Source organism: Equus caballus, chromosome 1 (assembly GCF_041296265.1).
Source record: "Equus caballus isolate H_3958 breed thoroughbred chromosome 1, TB-T2T, whole genome shotgun sequence".
NCBI lineage: Eukaryota > Metazoa > Chordata > Mammalia > Perissodactyla > Equidae > Equus > Equus caballus.
The window spans coordinates 198,008,019-198,028,256 of record NC_091684.1 but is presented as its reverse complement, the minus strand read 5'-3'; the positions used below and the strand labels follow the sequence as shown (position 1 = coordinate 198,028,256).

Genomic DNA, 20,238 nt, shown 5'->3' with positions numbered 1-20,238 from the left:
ATAGCAGAGTTCAGAGGTGAGGAGTGTAACATTGGTTTCAGCTGTCTGTTATGTTTGGTTCTTCTTTAGTCTGACATCCATAAAATTGATTTCCAGAAAGTCTACTCTAGCTTTTGACTATACTCCCTGGAAACCAGCAGTTCTTTCTGGATTTAATCTCTACCTTACTCTGATTTTGTGTATTTTTTAGTCCATGCTCTATTGGCAACTTAAATTATAGCCCATACCTTCATTAAGGAGTGAAATAACAAAGCTAATTGTTCCTCTTTTGCTGGAAAGAGGGACACGGTACTAAGTATTTTACCAGGGGCCTGGGAGTTAGCAGACCTCCTCCCAAGTCTTCCCATTCCAGTTGTCAGGATCCTATTTTTTACCTGTTGCAGTTGTAAAGTCAGCTGGGGTTGCGTTTCAGCAACTGCAGAGATTGTCTTTTTTTTTTTTTTTTAAGGTTTTATTATTTTCCATTTTCTCCCCAAAGCGCCCCGGTACATAGCTGTATATTCTTCATTGTGGGTCCTTCTAGTTGTGGCCTGTGGGATGCCGCCTCAGCGTGGTTTGATGGACAGTGCCATGTCTGCGCCCAGGATTCGAACTGACGAAACCTTGGCCCACCTGCAGCGGAGCTCACAAACTTAACCACTCGGCCATGGGGCCAGCCCCCAGAGATTGTCTTTTGATTTTGATTTAGGGCTTCTTAATGATACTGTTTCCCTGAGTGCCTTGGGGCAGGCATTCTAGAAATGAGCATTGTCCTTTTCCTGCTGCAAACTGCCCAGTGTTGTTAGAGGCAACTCTACGACTCTTCCGTACTGTGGCTCACTCATTCTTTGAGCCTGTCCATGTAATTACAGAGGTTGGTTTAATAATTTCAGTATTAAATATATGATCCGCTACCGTATTATTTGAAGGAGAGGTGTGATGAATGTTACGGCTGCCTTTCGTTTTGCCACAGCCAGATTTTTAATACCTAATATCCTTCTTTTTTTTCCTTTTTTGTTAAAATCTGAGGCACATGTTGTTGTTAATCATTTAACTATTAATCAAGTACTATTTTTTTAGGGCTTATTTGATTGCAAGAAACCCTTAAGAGTATATTGGATCCAGTAGCATATATTAACAAAGGCGATTCTTTACTCTTCTTTCCTTTGTAATGCAGGACTTCTTGACAAAATGAAAATGGGCTAGAATCTAGCCAGCTTGTTGGAAATTAGCTGTCTAAAGAATCAGTTTTAATGCTGTAATGACAAAGGCTCTGTGGAGGAGTGCATCAAAGGAGAAACCGTATGCTGCTGCCTGTGAAGGGACAAAGAAACCTCTATACCTGGGTGGGCGGGCTTTTACTGTAACCTTCAGGAGTTACTCCCTACTTCTGCCTAAATTGATAATGAGAACATGAGGTCATCATCTATTTTGGATTATCTCCTTTGATCCCCTTCCACTGGCAGACATTAAGAAATAATTTTTTTCTCACTCTGTAGAAGCTCTGGTGCATGCTGAAATAAATTTTTCATTGTGAAATATTGCTGTTGTGCACTTATGTTTAAGGTATATGTAACCATGTACGTAATACACGTTTTCACAGTTTACAAATAAAAGCTAAATTTTCTTTAAAGATTTTTATTCAGATTTTTATTGTTAGAAGATTATCCCCTTATTTGGCTTATCTAATTCTTTAGAATTCTTAACACTAAATCCTTTAACTGAATCATCAGTTAATGGTTACCAGAAGGGACTATTGAAAAGAGTGCCTTTATGATTATAAATAAAATGATGTATAATAGCTAAACTAAATATATGTGTAAACCACATCAGTAATGATTTATCATTTAAAAGATGTTTTATAGCATGGCACAAATATTTTAAGGTTTGTTTTGTCTCTGAATTGAAAGTTGGAAATACGAAAGGGAGAATATCTCTGATTTGTATGAGGATTTTATTTGTTTATTTATCTAAGGCCCAATATCTGAGTTTTTCCTTCTTGACCTTGTTTGTTTTTCTAAGGTGACTTTAAGTTAGAGCCAGAGCCTGTCTGGACACCAGTGCTTTCAAACCTGAAGTTGCTTCACAGAAGACCGTTACAAAACAGCATCTCATGAAAAATGTCTTACAATGGTGTCCTTACAACGACAGCTTTTGTTTATATCTTTGTCATCTCCAGCATGTAGCACTATTGCTATTGCATTTATTTTGTGTCAAACAGTGTACTGAATACACCGCATACATTTCCTCTTTCTCACAACGTTCCCAACTGAGGGACTCACACAAACAGAAACAGGGAGCTTGCGAGTCTGCTCCGAGAATGGCCGGCAACTTCGTGTAACTGAAATGCAGGGGAGGTTTAGGCAAGTGGTCGGTAAGGAAGCTGAATGGGTGGAATGAATCCAGATGCTACTTAAGTGATGGAGCTGTGGCTCAGAGGGCTTAAGTTGTCCGAGGTTACCTTGCCAGTGCACGGCTGAGTCAGGATGTGAATGCAGGTGTGTCTCCTCCAGAGCCGAGCTCTTAGCTTCTGCAGTGTGCTGCTTTACCCAGGACACGTGCTGCCGTTTCCTACCTCATAAACGCCTTTACTGAAAGACAGACTGTTCCTGTGCTACATCAAGTTTGATGGTGATGATACCATTCTAGGCAGTATCCTCACAATAACCAGTATTTCATTGTAATCTAACTTTTTCTAGTTAAACAACTCAAAAAGAAGAAATCAAAATTACTTTTAATTTTTCCACCCAGATGTAAACATTGTACGTTTTTTGAGACTTTTTTTCTATATACATGTGTAGTTATATAATATAAATAAAATATCCCCTTTCACTTAATATACCATGAACATATTTTCATATCAAAACACGTTTAACTATATTGTAATATGTGTAACTGTACTGTAAGTTATTTAACCATTCTTTCATTATTAATTCACACTATAGAGAGCATCTGTCTCTGTGAGCATCTCCTTAAGAAAATCATTTTTGAACTGAAATTATGAGTTCAAAGATTTTTTACATTTTTAAGGCTTCTGGCTTTTTAGAAAGAATATACCAGTTTATATTTCCATTGAAGTATTAAGAATGTCTAATTCCTCTTCTCTGTGTAATATTTATTGTAAAGTTTTCCTTCCTTCTCATATTTAGAGACTCAAAATGTAACATGATGACCAAATTATTATCATTTTGTTTTTCAGGAGATGATTTTTCTTTGATTCAACAAGAAATATTTATGGTTAAAGAATGTAAACATTGCAACATTGTTGCCTACTTTGGGAGCTATCTCAGGTAAAAAAAAAGCATCTGCTCTCTCTTTCTAATTTATGTTTTTTTTGCGACACTCTCCATCTCTTTCATGAAGTGCTGTTGTGTGTATAAATTTTAAAAATTATGTTGTCTAAAGTTCTAAGATTTCTCAGGTTTTCTTATTGTCTCCCCTGTTGTATTAATAATGACGCCTCCATTTATTCAGTTATACCTTATCTGGCCACCTTAATGAAATTTGGGAATGACCACCAGGAAGTAGTTAAGCTTATAAAACTGATCATACCCTAAACCACTGAGGGTGGGAACAGAGCTGAAGTTCACATGCTTTCCGTCACCTGCTTGAGCCTTGGTGTGCCGGGAGGCATCACGTCATCCGTGTCCCCCCCACCCCCCCACCCCCGCCCCGCCCCAGTCCTGAGTCCTGAGCCTCGGTGCCCCTGGTGCGCCTGCCAGGAGTGAAAGCCTCAGGGTGTTTCAGATTGCAGATTACTGGCTAATATACTCTTCTTTCTCTTTTATATTAGTCGGGAAAAGCTGTGGATTTGTATGGAATACTGTGGTGGCGGATCACTTCAAGATATTTATCATGGTACCGTTAATTTGATTTTATATTTTAAAATTGACTTTGACTTTAATGATTGTTGTTTGACATTTCTAGTTAACCAGGGCTATTAACAGGTAGATATACTGTTTTACATTCTTCTGTTCTGCTCCTGGAGTACTGTGTAAAAGAAATCTAAATTTTCTTTTTTGTTAGTTATTCAGCTAAATTTGCTACAGCCTGAACTGAGAAGATCCAAGAGTTTTTGTACAATCAAAATTTTACTTTTTAGATGTAGTCTCTAGGAAAGTATTTTATCTACAAATGAAATGTCTAAACTTCCTTGTAGATAAAAATTGAAATGCAAAGGGTAACTCTCACGTAAAGGAAATCATATATCTATCTTAATAATAACCTAACTAGGAAAGCAGTTTAGTTGTTGCTGTAATATTTTTGTGTTAAAAATGTGTAATTTTGAAACATTTGGAGCATTTTATTTAGCATTCTGTTAATTTGGGCAGTTGTCTGAGTTGAATTAGATTTTGCCTCATAATACTACTTAGGAATAGTCTTCATTTTGGCTCTGCAGTTTAGCTTCCAATTTGTTTTGTTGTTGACAATTTCCTGAATTTCTAAAATTTATGAGACTAAGCATAGGTCCTTATAAAATAATTTTCTTTATTTAATTGGAGATGGGATAGTGAAACTCCCATTGCAACTGTGCATTGTGTAATTAAGAATTGTGGGAAGTATTTTTAAACATTTCTATGCTGAAATCTTTTCATTGAAAGCTTTATCAAATTTGTCATGCAGTTTACAAATGCAACCATAGTAGATGTAAAAACAAGTGCTATTCCAGTTTAAATAGTATTTGTAGCTTGTAGAGGTCAAATTTTTAAAATGTCAATCAATCAATCAACTACACCACACCTATAATATTAGTCTTGTACAGCACTCAGAAAGATGGAGTGGCTCCATTCATATTGATCTGGGTATATTTCCCCAAGGCTTCCTTTTAAATTGAAAAGTGAGGGGCTGGCCCCGTGGCCGAGTGGTTAAGTTTGCGCGCTCCGCTGCAGGCAGCCCAGTGTTTCGTTGGTTTGAATCCTGGGCGCGGACATGGCACTGCTCATCAAACCACGCTGAGGCGGTGTCCCGCAGGCCACAACTAGAAGGACCCACAATGAAGAATATACAACTATGTACCGGGGGGCTTTGGGGAGAAAAAGGGAAAAAATAAAATCTTTAAAAAAAAAAAAAAAGTGAAAAGTGAATCATGAAAAAATACTTAGAGCATAATTGATCACACTTAGACTTTTTAAAATTAGGCTTTTAAAAGTATTCATATGAATTTGAATGCATAACAAAGTGAAAGGATACATACAAAATTGAGAAGTCATTACTTCTAGGAGAAAAGAAGTGGGACTTAGAAGTAAAATTTTGAATTATAATGAAAATGTATTGATATATTAATTATAAACTAATAAATATAATAATTATCTAATTTTGTCACAGCAAATAACTCATGACAAAAAGAAGTCATGACTGATGTCTAAAGCAGACTGGTCACTGTCTGCTTTTATTTAAAATAATATTTAACACTACAAAAATAATGCAAATATACAAGATATTACAAAGAGTTTTTTTAAAACAAGAACAAATCCCATTCTTTTAAGAGAAAAGTGTTTTATTCCTTTATATAGTAGTCTTTCATTCTCTTACATATTATACAATACTAGAATGACTGTTCTCTTTTATTTTACCCTGTTCTTGATTTTAAGGAATTATTGGCAGAAAACAGCTCTATGCCATTCTATTTAAAATTCTTTTCTATGATTTTATGAAGAATTATGATCATTGATATAAAGAGTTTTTATAGAATAATTATAATTCTTATTCCTTCACACTTTTACAGAGTAAGAACTCAAGAATATGGATAAATCCATCCCTCTAAATAGCATACTACATAGCATAGTAATCAAGAGAGTCTACACTTGAATAAACTGTTAATAAAGTGACTAGGTACTAAGAATTGAAATTTTATGTTCCTGAGTAGATGTAGAGAGCCAATGATTAAAATAGCCGGTAGACTATTTCTCTTACATAAAGAAAGCTTGTAAGTACCTGATTCAGGTTCACTGTCAGGAAACAGCAGCCCAGATTTCAGGCATCCTCTCATGGTATTGGAAGGCGTATTTCCAAAGCCTCTGGTTGAGTTCTTACAGAAGGATTTTATATTTCATAATAGAGAGAGATCTGGTTGTCAGAAGGGACCTGGTTACTTTTTAAATTCCTAGATAAGGTACTGGATCAAGCTTCCCTGTTTTGATAGATATAATAAAGAATTATACTGAAGAAATAATATCTTGACCTTTAAAAAGTATATGTTGCCTTTCAGTAGGTTTCGATAATCAATCTCTTTATAGTTCTTATAGTTCTTTACTTCTCTATATAACTGTAGTTACTTATATGTGTTTATCTCATTTCCTGGCTTTATTTGTGAAGAACTGTTTAGGACTGGGATCATGTCCCTTGTTTTCCATAGGATATCCTGTGATGCCTAGTACTGTGCTTTGCACATAGTGGGTGCTTAATATTTCCATTGACCAAAGTTGTTATGGAGTAAATCTTCCATTTTTAACATACATTTTAAAATTCTCAACTTTACTTTTTTCTTTTGTTTCCTGATTACAAGAATAATATATGCTCATGATGAGAAGGTTTATAATAGTGTGTCATTTTTAAAGTAGACTGTTTTTAATCTGTTATATTCAAATGTATAACAGTGTGGTCTCTTCTTTTTCTTTCTAGTTACTGGACCATTATCAGAATTGCAAATAGCCTATGTATGCAGAGAAACTTTACAGGTACTACATTTGCTTATGTAGATAGAAAGGCAGTTCCAGTTTCACAGTTGAAAACTATAAAATGGTGATCTGTCCAAAAGAAAAGGAGTAAACCAAAGGATTTTTCTGTTACCCCTCATATTGTAATCCTGTAAGCCTGTTATTTCCTGAATGAGTCACAAGAATTCATTTAAGTTGATGCTGGTACACACGGTGGTGCTGTCTGGTGTTCTGCTTTGTCACTCTTGACCCTCAGTTGCTACAAAGCTAAGGAAAGCCATAGGTGTGAATTGGTTTTCATGAGTGAATCAGCAGACCTCTCAGTTGCAACAAGTTGTCTAAGCTTGCCCTTCGAGTTTTACGGCTGTAAAAGGAATCTCTCTTGCACAAAACATGAGATCTTTTACCATTTCTCCCCAAATTAGAATAAATTAGCATAACAATAACCCAGAAGGTTATCTGGAAACCCTAGTTCTATGTGATATTAATATGTGTCACTGATAGCAGAATCCCTTTTAATAGGCTTGGTAAACATTGTATTAAGCAGAAGTTTCCTTCCTTCTTTTTTCAGAACTGGTAAGAGCTTTTAGTATGTTAAAGTATTTGCTTGTGAATTTTCAGTAGGGGTATACAGTATGTAGCATTTCTCCTAATTTATTTTTTCAGTGCTTGAAAGACTGCTCATTGAGAAAAAGCAATTCACATTTGTTTATATACTTTAAGGCATTTAAATTAGGAGGAGGAATTAAATAGTAATGATTTTTTTTTATTTTGGTTTTTTACAACTGGTAGTTGTTAATTGATACTTCTATCCCTACATTTCCTAGATTGTTTGGTTTGTTTATAAGTGAAATTGGTGTTCTGTATGTTATTCTTCCGTATTTTAGAAATTGGGAGATTGACCTGATTTAAGAGAAAGCTCTAGTTATTTCAGAAAGAGTTGGTTTCCATATGCTTTAGAAGACGTATGATGCCAAATCTTATTGTTAGACATATGAAAGTAAATTTCTCCAATATATGTATATTTCTTTAATGTCCACATAATCTAGAAATCTGCTTTTTTATATCAACACAAGATATGAAGCTAATCATACACTCAGAGCAGAGAATTGTTGACAGATTAATTTTCTTTATATTTTAACTTCCACAGTTCGTTGCTTCTTTAAGTAGTGAGCAGAGTACTGAATGGAAGTGAAAAATAAAACAAAAAGTTGAGTTTGCATTCTGGTCCTCGTACATGACCATAATTGTTTATGGTTCTAGTTCCCCAAGTATAAAATGAGGCTTTGGAAGGAATGACCTCCAAGATTAGTTCCAATTTTAAGATTCTATTATGCTAACAAACTCCCACATGTGGTATCTGTCAACAGATGAATGGATAAAGAAAGTGATACATATACACACACACACACCCCCATATGACATACAATGGAATATTATTCAGCCATAAAAAAGGAAAGATATCTTGTAATTTGTGACAACATGGATGAACCTGGAGGACATTATGCTAAGTGAAATAAGCCAAGCACAGAAAAACAAATACTGCATGATCTCACTTATATGTAGAATCTGAAAAAGTTGAACTCATCAAGGCAGAGAATAGAATGGTTACCAGGGGCTGGAGGGTAGGGGGAGAAATGGGAAGATGTTGACCAAAAAGTATAAAGTTGCAGTGATGTAGATTGACTGATTTTAATGTACAGCATGATGACTATAGTTAATACTGTATTGAATACTGGAAATATGCTAAGAGAGTAGATATCAGGTGCTCTCATGACAAAAAAAAATGGTATCTATGTGAGGAGATGATATATTAACTAGCTTGACTCTAGTAATCATTTCACTATGCATATGTATATCAAATCATCATATACACTTTAAATATATATAATTTTTTATTAAATAAAATTTCTTTTTAAAAGGCAGAGATTGTCAGACTAGAAGAAAGCAAGACCCAACCAGAGCTGGCTATAAGAAATATGCTTTTATAAAGACACAAATAGGTCAAAAAGAAAAGAAAAGAAAAAGATATAGCATACTAACTATTCACAAGATAGCCAGAATGGCCATCAGTATCCGAAAAGTAGACTTCAGAGCAAAGATTCTTACTAAAGAAGATCTTTTCATCAAAAGACATAACCCTAAATGTCTATGCCCCTAATAACAGAACTTCAAAACATATGAGCAAAAACTGATAGAACTGTAAGGAGAAATAGACAAATGCACAATTATATTCCTCTCACTGTAATTTTGCAGAAGAAATGGAGAAAATCAGCAAGAATATAGAAGACTTGAATGATACAACCAACCATCTTGACCTAACTGACATTTTAGTCCAACATCAGTGGGATACAGGAGCTTTTCAGGTGCCCACAGAGCATTTACCAAGATAGACCATGTTCTGGGACATAAAGTATATCTCAGTACACTTAAAGGACTTAAGTTATACAAAGTACGTTCTCTGACCACAATGCAATTAAATTAGAAATCAATTAGCAATGTTTCTGGAGTATCTCCAAATATGTGGAAATTAAATAACACTGTTAAGTAACCCATGGGTCAAAGAAGAAATCAAGAGAGAAACTGAAAAGTGTTTTGAACCAAATGAAATGAAAACATAACACATCAAAATTTGGGATGCTAGGGCTGGCCTGGTGGTGCAGCAGTTAAGTTCGCATTCTCCACTTCAGCGGCCCAGGGTTCGCCAGTTCGGATCCTGGGTGCGGACCTACATACTGCTTGTCAAGCCATACTGTGGCAGGCGTCCCATATATAAAGTAGAGGAAGATGGGCACGAATGTTAGCTCAGGGCCAGTCTTCCTCAGCAGAAAGAGAAGGATTGGCAGCAGATGTTAGCTCAGGGCTAGTCTACCTCAAAAAAATTAAAAAAAAAAATTGGGATACCGCTAAAGCAGTATTTAGAGGGAAGTTTATAGAACACCTTTATTAGAACTAAATGTTTACCTTTAAAAAAGGTCTGTGAAATCAATATCCTCAATTTGCACCTTAGGAAACTAGAAAAAGATAAGCAAATTAAACCCAGAGTAAGCAGAGAAAGGAAATAATAAAGATCAGAGTGGAAATCAATGAACTAGAAAGCAGAAAAATATGAGAAAAATCAATGAAACTGAAATCTGATTCTTTGAGAAGATCAATGAAATTGATAGACTTCTAGCCAGATTGATCAGGAAAAATAAAAAGACACAAATTACCAATATTAGGAATGAATGAGGGGATGTTATGGCAGAATCTACAAATATTAAAAGAATAACAAGGATATTCAATACCCAAGGAATATTATGAATAGCTTTTTGCCCATAAAGCCTACAACTTAGATAAAATGGACAATTTCCTTGAGAGACACAAACTACAAAAGCTTGCTCAATTAGACATCATCTAAATAATCCTATATCTATTCCCACAAAGAAAACTCCAAACCAGATGATGGCATAGATAAATTCTACCAGACGTTTAAGGACAAAATAATGCCAATTCTACACAACTCTTCTAGAAAATTGAAGAGTAGAGAATACCTCCCAAATGATTTTATGGGTCAGCATTTCTCTGAAACCAAAATCAGACAGTATTAGAAGAGAACTAACTATAGACTAATACCCTTCATAAACGTAGATGCAAAAATTAAAAAGGAAAATAAAAGATTAGCAAAGGTAATCCAACAGTATACAAAAAGATAATACATCATAAACAAGTGGGGTTTATGCTAGAATGCAATGTTGATTTAACTTCTAAAGTCATTTCAAGTAACTGACCATATTCGCAAACAAAAAGAGAAAAAACACATGAACATCTAAACAGACACAGAAAAAGCACTTAGCAAAATGCAACATTCATTCCTGGTAAAACTTCCAAGCATACTGGGACTAGAAAGGAATTTATTCAACCTGATACAGAGCAACTATGAAAAACCTACAGCTAAATCATACTTAATGGAAAAGACTAGATGCTTTCCCACCAAGATCAGTCAAACAAGCCTGGATATCTGGTCTCACCACTTCTTTTCAACATTGTGCTAGAGGTTCAGCCAGTGCAAAAAGAACAAATGAGGGGCCGGCCCCGTGGCCGTGTGGTTAAGTTCACATGCTCCGCCTCAGCAGCCCAGGGTTTCTCCCGTTCAGATCTTGGGTGCAGACATGGCACCACTCATCAAGCCATGCTGAGGCAGCATCCCACACAGCAGAACCAGAAGGACCTACAACTAGAATATACAATTATGTACTGGGGCAGGGTTTGGGGGAGAAGAAGGAGAAAAAGAAGATTGGCAACAGATGTTAGCTCAGGGCCAATCTTTAAAAAAGAAGGAAAGAAAGAAAGAAAAGGCATCCAGATTAGAAATTAAGAAGTATGACTGTGTTTACTCACAGACCACACAATCATGTATGTAAAAACTGGAATAGAATCTACGAAGTAGCTACTAGAACTGATAAGTGAGGCTAGAAAGGTTGCAGGATTCAAGATCAATGTACAAAATCAATTGGATTTATATATACTAGCAACAGACAATCAAAAGTTAAAATAATCCCATTTATAATAACAAAAAATATAACATTCTTAGGGATTTGTATGATGAAAGATGCATAAACGCCTGTGTACTGAAAACTACAAAACTCCTGAGAGAAACTAAAGAAGACCTAAATAAATGGAGAACTATGCGGTATTCATGGATCAGAAGACTCAATACAGTTAAGATGTCGCTTCTCCCCAGCTTGACCTGTTGATTCAGTGCAATCCCAACCAAAATCTAAGGAAGCTTTTTTTCCCTATAGAAATTGACAGGCTGATTCTGAAATTCCTACGGAAATATAAAGGACCTAGAATAGTCAAACAACTTCAAAAAAGAACAGAATCTGAGGGCCAGTAGTAGCAACTTCAAGACTTATAAAACTACACTAATCAAAACATAGTGATATTGACATTAGGAAAGATAAGTAGTTCAGTGGGACAGAATAGAAAGACCAGAACTAAATCCACACACATACGGGCTACTGAGTTTTGACAAAGTGAAAAGACAATTCAGTTGAGAAAGGATAGGCTTTTCAATAAACTGTACTGGAATAATTGGATATCCTTATGTAAACAAATGAACCTCGAGCCATACTCATACTGTTTGTAAAAATTAACTCAAAATTAATCATAGACCTAAATGTAAAACCTAAAACTAGAACTTCTAGAAGAAAACATAGGAGAAAATTTTGCAATCTTGAGTTAAGCAAAGGTTTTTCAGACATAACACAAAAAGCATGGTCCATAAAAGAAAAACTTGGTAAATTCAACTACATCAAAATTAAAAACTTCTGCTCTTCAAGAGACACTGTTAAGAGAATGAAAAGAGAAGCTGCAGGCTAGAATAAGATATTTGCAAATTATATATCGGATCAAGGACTTGTTTCCAGAGTACATAAAGAACTCTCAAACTCAATAATAAGGAAACAACAAACTAGTAAACAAATGGACAAAAGATTTGAACAGACACTTCACCAGAGAAGATATATGGATGACAAATAAGGACATGGAAAACATGCTCGACATCATTAGTTATTAGGAAACTGTGTATTAAAATCATAATGAGATACTACTACAGACCAATTGGAATGGCTAAAATTAGAAAGACTGACCTTAGAAAGGTCGGTGAGCGTGTGGGTTAACTGGAACTTTTACACACGGCTGGTTTCAGTGTAAAATGGTATGGCTGCTTTGGAAAACAGTTTTGCAGTTGCCTAAAAGTTTAAACTTATACCACCAGCCATTATACTGCTAGATAATTATCCAAGAGAGAAATAATCCTACAAAGACTTGTATATGAATCTTCATAGCAGCTTTATTTCTAATAGCCAAAAACTGTAATCAGCCCAACAACCCAAATGTCCACCAACAGGTGAATGGATAAATAAATGCTGACATGTCTGTACAATGGAGCACTCTTCAGTAAGAAAGAAGAATGAACTATTGGTATACACATTAACAAGAAATCTCAAATTATTGTGAATGAAAGAAGCCAGACAAAAAAGAATACGCTTTATGATTCCATTTACTTAAAACTCCAGAAAATTTAAAACTGACCTATTGTGACAGAAAGACGAGTGTTTGTGTGGGGGAGGGACTTTTGGGAGCGATGGATATGTTCATTATCTTGATTGTGGTGATGGTGTAATAGTGAAATATTTCTGAATTTTAAAATGAATTCAAAATCTTATAGTAAACATTAATCAGTAAAAAATAACTTATCTAGGTTTTTCCCCCCAAAAACAGAAATTCTAATTTTTCTTTTTCAGTAAAGAATTTAAGTAGAAAATTTAGGCATCAAATTTGCAGTTTTGCTAATGCATATATTTTTTTTTTAACTTCAGGGTCTTGCCTATTTGCATACTAAAGGCAAAATGCATAGAGATATCAAAGTAAGTTCATTTAATATGTTTAGATTGATAATTTTATTGGAAGGAATTTTATGATGCTAATTTAATAGTATTTGTCTTTTTGTTTTAGGGTGCAAATATTTTACTGACAGATCATGGTGATGTAAAATTAGGTATGTTATTTCAAGTTCCTCAAATGTTTTCCAAAAACACATTTAATAATTTTAAGTGAGAATTAACATTGCATAAATTTAATATTCATATCAAGAGCCACAATAATGTTCATCTTTTGACCCAGTAATTTCACTCCTGGGATTCTGTTAAAGGAAATTAACCTTAAAGATAAAAAATCAGTATTAATAGAAGTGGTAATCATAACATTGTTTATAATAGAAAAAAATGCACACATAGGTCTAGCAATAGAAAGACTGTTGAACTGTAATAAATCCACTTACAGAACATTATTCAGTCATCAAAATTAATAGTTAAGGGCTGGCCTGGGGTTCGCCGGTTCAGATTCCAGGTGCAGACATGGCACCACTTGGCAAGCCATGCTGTGTAGGCGTCCCATATATAAAGTAGAGGAAGATGGGCACGGATGTTAGCTCAGGGCCAGTCTTCCTCAGCAAAAAGAGGAGGATTGGCAGCCAATGTTAGCTCAGGGCTAATCTTCCTCAAAAAAAAAGAATACCGGTCAGAATGGCTATAATTAACAAGACAGGAAACAGCAAATGTTGGAGAGGATGTGGAGAGAAGGGAACACTTGTTCACTGCTCATGGCAGTGCAAACTGGTGCAGCCACTATGGAAAGCAGTATGGAGTATCCTCAGAAAATTAAGGATAGATCTACCATATGATCCAGCTATTCCGCTTCTGGGTATTTATCCAAAGAACTTGAAAACACAAAGGCATAAAGATACTTGCACCCGTATGTTCATTGCGGCATTATACACAATAGCCAAGACATGGAAGCAACCTAGGTGCCCATCAAGGGACGAATGGATAAAGAAGATGTGGTATTTATGCACGATGGACTACTACTCAGCCGTAAGAAATGACGAAATCCTGCCATTTGTGACAACATGGATGGACCTTGAGGGTATTATGCTGAGTGAAATAAATCAGAGGGAGAAAGTCAAATACCATATGATCTCACTTATAAGTAGAAGATAAAAGCAACAAAAAAAGAAACCACACATAGCATTGGAGATTGGACTGGTGGTTACCATTGGGGGAGGGGGGAGGAGGGAGGGCAAAAGGGGTGATTAGGGGCACATGTGAGGGGATGCACTATATCAGTGTTCGGGTGGTGAACATGATGTAATGTATACAGAATTCGAAATATGATGTCCATCCGAAAAAAATAAAAATTAAAAAGAAATCCTATATACAGAAAAAAAAAAAAAAGAATAATAGTAACATTCCCTGGTGTGTTAAATGACAAAATGAACTATCTATGTATTTAGTTTTTCATGACCATGTGTAACAACAATAAAAAAGTTTAAACATAGATATATATACACAATGGAATACCACTCGACCATGCAAAAGATGAAATCTTGCCATTTGCAACAACCTGGATGGACCTTGAGGCTATTATGCTAATCGAGATGAGTCAGAGAAAGACAAATACCCTATGATTTCACTCATATTTGGAAGATAAAAAAACAAACAAATATGTAGATATGGAGACCAGATTGGTGGTTACCAGAGGGGAAGGCTGTGGTGGGGGTGCAAAATGGGTAGAGGAGCACATGTGTACAGTGACAGATGGCAACTAGACTTTTGGTGGTGAAAACCATGTAGTCTACACAGACATACAAATATAATGATGTACATCTGAAATTTGTACAATGTTATAAACCAACGTTACCTCAGTAAGAAATTTAAAAGTTCATACATAGAAAAAAGGACCTTTTTTTAAATAGCACCAAACTACGAACCTAGTTGTGTTAGAATAAAAAGAAGCCAGGTGGGTGTTTTATTTTTTGCTCTTTTTTTTCCAGATTAACTTCAGTGTGCTTGTAATAAAAGTATTATTTTACTTTGTTCTTAATGAAGTGCCAATAAATTATTTTCTTTTAATGAGCATGTTATGAACCAAGCAAGAAGAGGTTTAGGTATTCACTTTATATACATCTCCCTATTGTTACTATCTGAATTATTAATAATGCCATGCCTGAGTGAAACTTAGACATGGTGATGGTTTTATTGAAAAGAACTAAAATTTTCTGTTCAATTTTTTCCCTACCAGCTGACTTTGGTGTGGCTGCAAAAATAACAGCTACCATTGCAAAGAGAAAGTCTTTCATTGGCACCCCTTATTGGTAAGACACTAGTATAATTGGGTTTTGTGCATTTTTATTTCTTCAGGGTTAGTGGTCAGCATTGATAGTTGGTAATACTGAAAGTCTGGAGGCTTGGGTGTTCCTTGATGCTGTCCTGGTTCTGATTGGGTTAGGGAACTTCGATTGTCACTTTCACCATCCAGCTTTCCTTGTGTTAAACTGCTAATAATTCCTGCTGTGCCTGGGATGTTGTGGTGAGAGGACTCTGGTATGAGATTTTCATAAGAAAGAGCAGTATTATAATCTCCTGTCATTTTGTTACTCTTTCTTTTAACATTGCTTCTATTTTAATCTAGGACTTTCTGGTTGTTAAAACTCATACATCCTATCCTACTGTTAATCTTCACCAGCCACTCTACTCCTAATTTGTCCTAACAATTACTGACCCAATAATCTGTCCAAAGCATTGCTTTCGTTAATGAGGACAGATAATTGAAATATAATAGAGAGCCAGTAATAAACCTTAATATGTAAAATAAGTTAGTGAATCTTATAAAAGGTGACATTCAAAGTTTGTATGAAGGATTGGTTTCTTTAATATGCAGTGTTTGGATAATTTGTTATTTGGAAAGAAATTTAAAGTAGCTCCATACCTCATTCCTAATGCCAAAATAAATTTTATATGGAAATAGTTAAATATAAAAGTGAAACCAAAAGAACTATCAGTGACCGTCTGCTTTAAGAGTTGACATAAAAGCATAAAACATTAAAGGGAACAACTGATAGATTTAACTGCATGATAATTTAAAACTTCTGTATGTCCACCAGCTTAAACAAAGGTAAAAGCAAGCCCCAATAAATATTGCTTAAATGAATGTTAAAAGAAAACATAAATGAGTTAAATTACCTACAGAATTTCCTTCATTGCGTGCCTGTCTCCCTCCTCAGTCTCTTTCTGTGACTGGCCTCCCCTGTGAACATGCTTCTCTAGTCAAAATGATTAGCTTTTTGTACCCTGACCATAGCAAGTATCATTTATTCCCTCCCTAGTATATCCATCTTCTGTGCTAACTTGGTGCTCCAATTAGCCACCACCAACTGATTCTAGTGGGCACGGGAGGTGAAACCCATATACTTTCTCTGGGTTCCAGCTCTTCTTTCCTCTGGGAAACTTGCCTTCAGTCCTCTTCCTCCATGGTGATCATCTTCTTATCTTTACTCCTGTTACTATGTCTACAGTATTTGCATTTAGCATGTACGTCTACACGTTGACGTTTTTAATGTACGTATTTTGTGTCCTTAACCACACTTAGGTTGAGAGCCATTGTGTTATATAACTTTTTGTAACCTAAGTCCATATAAAAGCAACTTCTACCTTGTGGATACTCAGTATAAATATAAATTAATTTTAAAATAGTAAACATTAAAAAAAAAATTTCCCCTGAGCAGTGTCATCTATGCTTTATACCTTCCGATGTAGGCATTACATACCACTGACTGCCAAGCAGATAACTCCAACTCAGCTGCTCGATTGACCTTCATTCTTACATATATTAAGTAGCTGTTTGATAATATCCACGAGCATTTGTACTCACACCAGTCTCTTCAGTCAACCCCCTTTTTTCTGCCCCGTCTGCCACTGCCTTCAAAAAGTCCTTTATCTTCTTTCCCTTGTATTTTTGACATAGTCCTCTGACTCACCCACCTGACTCTGACTCTGGTTTCGCCTCATCTCACACCATCCTTCATGTTGCCATTAGTTTTAGATCAAGTGTAGCCCATAATTAAATCATTTCCACAGTAAAGTCTAAACTTCCTCATAGAATCAGTAGGCCGTTCACTGTCCAGCCCGACCTCTGAGGTTCCTTCTCCAAGTACTTTCTCGACCCTCTCTAACTATCTGTGGTGAACACCCAATTTTTTAAAATTTCCTGTCCATCACAGACTGATACTTTTGTAAAGTAAGTTTAAAATGAATTACTAAAAAACAGTCATGTATTTGGACTGGAGTAAATGCTTGCTGTCAATTTCTGTACTTATCACAGACTGGTAACAAGTAGGTTATGGACCCAGCTCAGTCTGTAGATCATAGGCGAAACTGTCCTGTCCCCTCTCCAGCTGCTCTGTGCTGCTCCCTCTCTCCCTACATTTGCGCTGTTTTCCTCTGACACCCTGTCCAGCTCCCACCCTCTCAGCTCCCTGCTAATTCATTCTGTAAGTCTCATCTCCTTTGGACACTTTTCTCTGGCCTTCATCAGGATTTAGGTGTTCTTTTTCTTTTCCCATGTCATATAACAAGATTCACAAAACAGAAACTAAAGGAAGACAACACAATTTTTTCTCAGAGCACCAGTATTCAGAGGAGAGGATTCAAGATTTTTAAATAATGAATTTTAAGAGAGTGTGTGTTTGTGTATGTATGTGGTCTTTTTAAGTCTTTCCTAGTAAAGTTTCTTTTCCTGGTAAATGCCTCTCAGCCTCTTCCCTCCAAGAAGTCTAGTGAGTATAACAAAAAGTCGCAGATTTCTTATCATTTTTTGAAAATAAACTGTTATATTCACTGATTCCTTCTAGGATGGCCCCAGAAGTTGCAGCAGTGGAAAAGAATGGTGGCTACAACCAACTCTGTGACATCTGGGCTGTAGGAATCACAGCCATTGAGCTTGGAGAACTCCAGCCGCCGATGTTTGATCTCCATCCAATGAGGTGTTCTCACTCTTTACAATTATGCACTTACTAACAAAGCCTTCAGGGACGGGGAAATACTGATAACTTGGGTATTCCAAGCTCATTTTCAAGAATGTCAAAATAGTAAAAATGTTATGAAGGGTTTAGGGCTAATCTCACCTAAAATCCTAAGACAACAGGGAGTGAATCATCTACATTGTCTGAAGCTTTACCATGAAAAAAATATCCCTTAATAATCATACTAAGACACAGCAGTTATAATTTTGAAAAGTATTCTTTAAGTCTTTACGTTCATTCTTCCTTCAGTTGAACTTGTTTCCTTTTTGTCCTAAGTAAAATTATAAACAAATCACAGTGCAGATGAGATTTTTTCTATTCTCATTTGATTTTGCTTCTTTTTACTTTGTCTAGGGATAATGAAGAAGTACCTCTGCTTAGTATAATTATTATTTACGTTTTAGGGCATATTGTCTCCCAGAAAAAAATATTTGAGGGCCTTTGAAAGAGTTTTTGATATTTTGAAGGAAAAGATAAATTAGGCTAAAATTTAAACTTTTAAAGTAAATAGTATAGAGTTAAAAAGAAAGCCCACAGGGGGGAAAGTGTTCTCCCAATATATGATAGATAGCAGATTATTATAAATTACATAAAGAACTCACTTAGAGACTCTATAGGCAAAAGATGGATCATTTATAAGCAGTACCAGATACTAAAGAAACGTGGAAAGCTCTTTGACCTCACAAGTAACTCAAGATATATAAGTTAAAAGATATCTACTTTTAGCTGGAATGCCAACAAGTACAGACCTTTAGGAAAATAATTAGATGTTGTTTGTTTGTGGGCAATACAAATGTTTCAGTGATTCCACTACCTGAAAAATTGTATTTAGGAAATAATCCAAGATAATGCAAAGCTAAGAATTATACTTTTCAGAATAACAGGGAAAAATATCTAAGTGTCCAATAGTTGGTGAATTGTTAAGCAAATTTCTTAGCAGTTAAGGGCAGCTGTTACGTATGTATAAACCAAAGCAACATGGAAAATTGATTGTTAGTGAAAAAAGCAGAACACGATATTACCTGATATAATAATGTAGTAATTGGTTAGCATTAAGATAAAGACTAAAAAGAAAGCAGAAAATTTAAAATAATTTCTTAGGGTGACAGGAATATAGACTTTTTTTCTTTTTCCATTTTCCTTTCTTGATAAATCATTTAATTTTAAAAGGAGAGAATATCTTTGGTATTAAAAAAAGACAAGGAGTTTCCTTAGAAACCCGGAAGGGGTTTAGTAGGAAATACTGAAATAGAGCATTTTAGAACTTCCTTCTTAAATCCTCCATCCTTGTCCCCCATAGTCCGTAAAAAATGGGTCAAAGGTGAATTCATAGAGAAAGTAAGTCTTCTTGCAGGTTGACTTCTGTATTATTCATAATGAGAGAATGTGGGAGATTATTGTCCAGAAAAGGAGACACACTAGGAAGGGAATATAATTTGCCGGTACACTCAGAATAATTGTAGAAGTTAATCTTTGGTTAAACATACAACCCTGTGTTAGAGTAACACATCATGTCTATGTGTTACAGAACGATATGTAACTATATAGAAATGAGCCTAAGATACAGTATTAGTTACACATGTAACCATATGGTAATGAAACCCTTCTGTAACATTCGGCAGCTTTGCCTTGTGAATAAGAGCTCGTTTGAAATTTAAAATCCTCTCTATAGCCAGGAGAAATTTTCTATAGGCTATCCAAAATATGAAAAATTTAATTTCCATATTCTATACCAGTTTTCATCACTGCCTACATGTATAGTAATCTTGTATAAATTCATTACAGAATCTTCATTCTGATTATTAGATGTAGGAATAAAAGTATTTTGGTATTGCTCTTTAACTAAAATTTTTATTTCAGGGCCCTCTTCTTAATGTCAAAAAGTAACTTTCAGCCTCCAAAACTAAAGGACAAAACAAAATGGTGAGTTAAAAAATATATAGATTTATAGAATTTTACAGTTGAGAGGGACACAGGTTCAGTTCCCTTGTTTTATAGATGATAAAACTGAAGCCCTGAGCCATTACAGTTTACCTGAAGTTGTACATCTACTTTACTTGCAGAGCTGTGGCAAGGATTAGGGTTATTTTCTGGTCAGTTCTAGTTGCTTAGGAACCTAGAGTAACAAGGAATAGAAGGAAATCTGTGCCAGGGTGAAACATTTGTATCATCTACTGCTCTCATGGAACTCTGATCATT

The 20,238-nt window shown here is 35.4% G+C and overlaps 1 protein-coding gene across 1 annotated transcript in view; it reads left to right on the top strand.

Moving 5' to 3' along the window:
• Positions 1-20,238, top strand: part of MAP4K5 (mitogen-activated protein kinase kinase kinase kinase 5) — a 104,110-nt gene that overhangs the window by 39,237 nt on the left and 44,635 nt on the right. The window contains exons 3-10 of the mRNA XM_023624899.2: positions 3,179-3,269; positions 3,773-3,837; positions 6,601-6,656; positions 13,001-13,048; positions 13,137-13,179; positions 15,261-15,333; positions 17,869-18,000; positions 19,900-19,962. Coding sequence (XP_023480667.1) covers positions 3,179-3,269; positions 3,773-3,837; positions 6,601-6,656; positions 13,001-13,048; positions 13,137-13,179; positions 15,261-15,333; positions 17,869-18,000; positions 19,900-19,962 — 571 coding nt within the window. The remainder of the gene's footprint in view (positions 1-3,178; positions 3,270-3,772; positions 3,838-6,600; positions 6,657-13,000; positions 13,049-13,136; positions 13,180-15,260; positions 15,334-17,868; positions 18,001-19,899; positions 19,963-20,238) is intronic.